At 52.2% G+C, this 1,553-nt stretch overlaps 1 protein-coding gene across 1 annotated transcript in view; it reads left to right on the top strand.

Moving 5' to 3' along the window:
- The first annotated feature begins 1,409 nt into the window (after positions 1-1,409).
- Positions 1,410-1,553, top strand: part of nup214 (nucleoporin 214) — a 115,457-nt gene continuing 115,313 nt past the window's right edge. Inside the window, exon 1 of the mRNA XM_043719712.1 lies at positions 1,410-1,517. Coding sequence (XP_043575647.1) covers positions 1,464-1,517 — 54 coding nt within the window. The 5' untranslated portion in view covers positions 1,410-1,463. The remainder of the gene's footprint in view (positions 1,518-1,553) is intronic.

Here is a 1,553-nt window from a genome sequence, read left to right as displayed (position 1 = left end):
TGGTACGTGCATGGAATGAGCTGCCAGAGGATGTGGTGGAGGCTGGTACAATTATAACATTTAAGAGGCATTGGATGGGTATATGAATAGGAAGGGTTTGGAGGGATATTGGCCGGGTGCTGGCAGGTGGGACTAGATTGGGTTGGGATATCTGGTTGGCATGGAAGGGTTGGACTGAAGGGTCTGTTTCCGTGCTCTGCATCTCTATGACTCCCCAAAGCCTGTCTACTGTCTCCAAGATGCAAGTCAGGAGTGTGATGGAATACTCCCCACTTGCCTGGATGGGGGCAGCTCCAACCACACTCAAGAAGCTCAACACCATCCAGGACAAAGCACTCCACCTGATTGGCACCACATCCACAAACATCCACTCCCACAGCCACCAACGCTCAGTAGCAGCAATGTGTACCATCTCCAACATGCACTGCAGAAATTCGCCAAAGATCCTCAGACAGCACCTTCCGAACCCATAAGCACTTCCACCTAGAAGGACCATTCCTTCACTGTCGCTGGGTCAAAATCCTGGAATTCCCTCCCTAAGGGCATAGTGGGTCAACCCACAGCACACGGACTGCAGTGGTTCAAGAAGGCAGCTCACCCCCACCTTCTCAAGGGGCAACTAAGGACGGGCAATAAATGCCGGCAATGCCTGTGAACGAATTTTTAAAATCCCAACAGATTAAGTTATCATTATCTCATCGTAGTGTTTGCCAGCAGCTGTTTTCTATATTACAATAACACCCGCACTAAAATAAATTCATTGTGAAGCGCTGCAGTAAGTTCTAATCAGAATCCCTACAAAGTTCTAATGTCATGGACGATGATGAATAAATGAATCTAATCTAATCAAACGTGATAAAGAACTGCGGGTCTGAAATGAACAAAAACAGAAATTGCTGATGAAGAAGAGTTGGAGAAAGAGAGAGTCACATTGGATCCAAACATTAACTCCACTCTCTCTTTGCAGATACTGCTGAGTTTTTCCAGCAATTTCTGTTTTTATTGGTTCTGTATCTTTGTGCACAACACTGGAAATGTAATTCATGAAGAGGGCCTTGGGATGACCTGATCCTGTGAAAGGCGTTACAGAAATGCAGGTTCCCCCCTTTGTCAAGGGTTGAGGTCAGCCTGAGCCTCCAGGAATCTGGAGCTGAGGGGAAACGGAGAGCCTGCGGCTCCTCCTCCCCTCCGCAGGAGGCGCTGCAGCCAGGACGGTGAGGGAGCGGTTCCTCTTCCCCGCCGCAGGGGCCGCTGCAGCCGGGTCAGTGAGGGAGCGGTTCCTCCTCCCCGCCGCAGGGGCCGCTGCAGCCGGGTCAGTGAGGGAGCGGTTCCTCCTCCCCGCCGCAGGGGCCGCTGCAGCCGGAATCCCGGACCTGTCTCAATCACCCGGCATCTGGCTTCCGCTCCTTTTGTGACGTCGAATGGCGGCGCCGGAAGTGTGAGCTGCGGCTTGTTGGAGGTGGATGAACGACGCCATGGGAGGCGATCAGAGCCCGGCTCCCGAGAGGGAAATGAAGGTGATTTGGGAGGGAGTTACAGGCAGAGAGAAGGGA

The sequence above is a fragment of the Chiloscyllium plagiosum genome, chromosome 30 (genome assembly GCF_004010195.1).
Source record: "Chiloscyllium plagiosum isolate BGI_BamShark_2017 chromosome 30, ASM401019v2, whole genome shotgun sequence".
In the NCBI taxonomy this organism is placed as follows: Eukaryota; Metazoa; Chordata; class Chondrichthyes; order Orectolobiformes; family Hemiscylliidae; genus Chiloscyllium; species Chiloscyllium plagiosum.
Note: the sequence above shows the minus strand (reverse complement) of the source record. Positions and strands in the feature narration are given on the sequence as shown.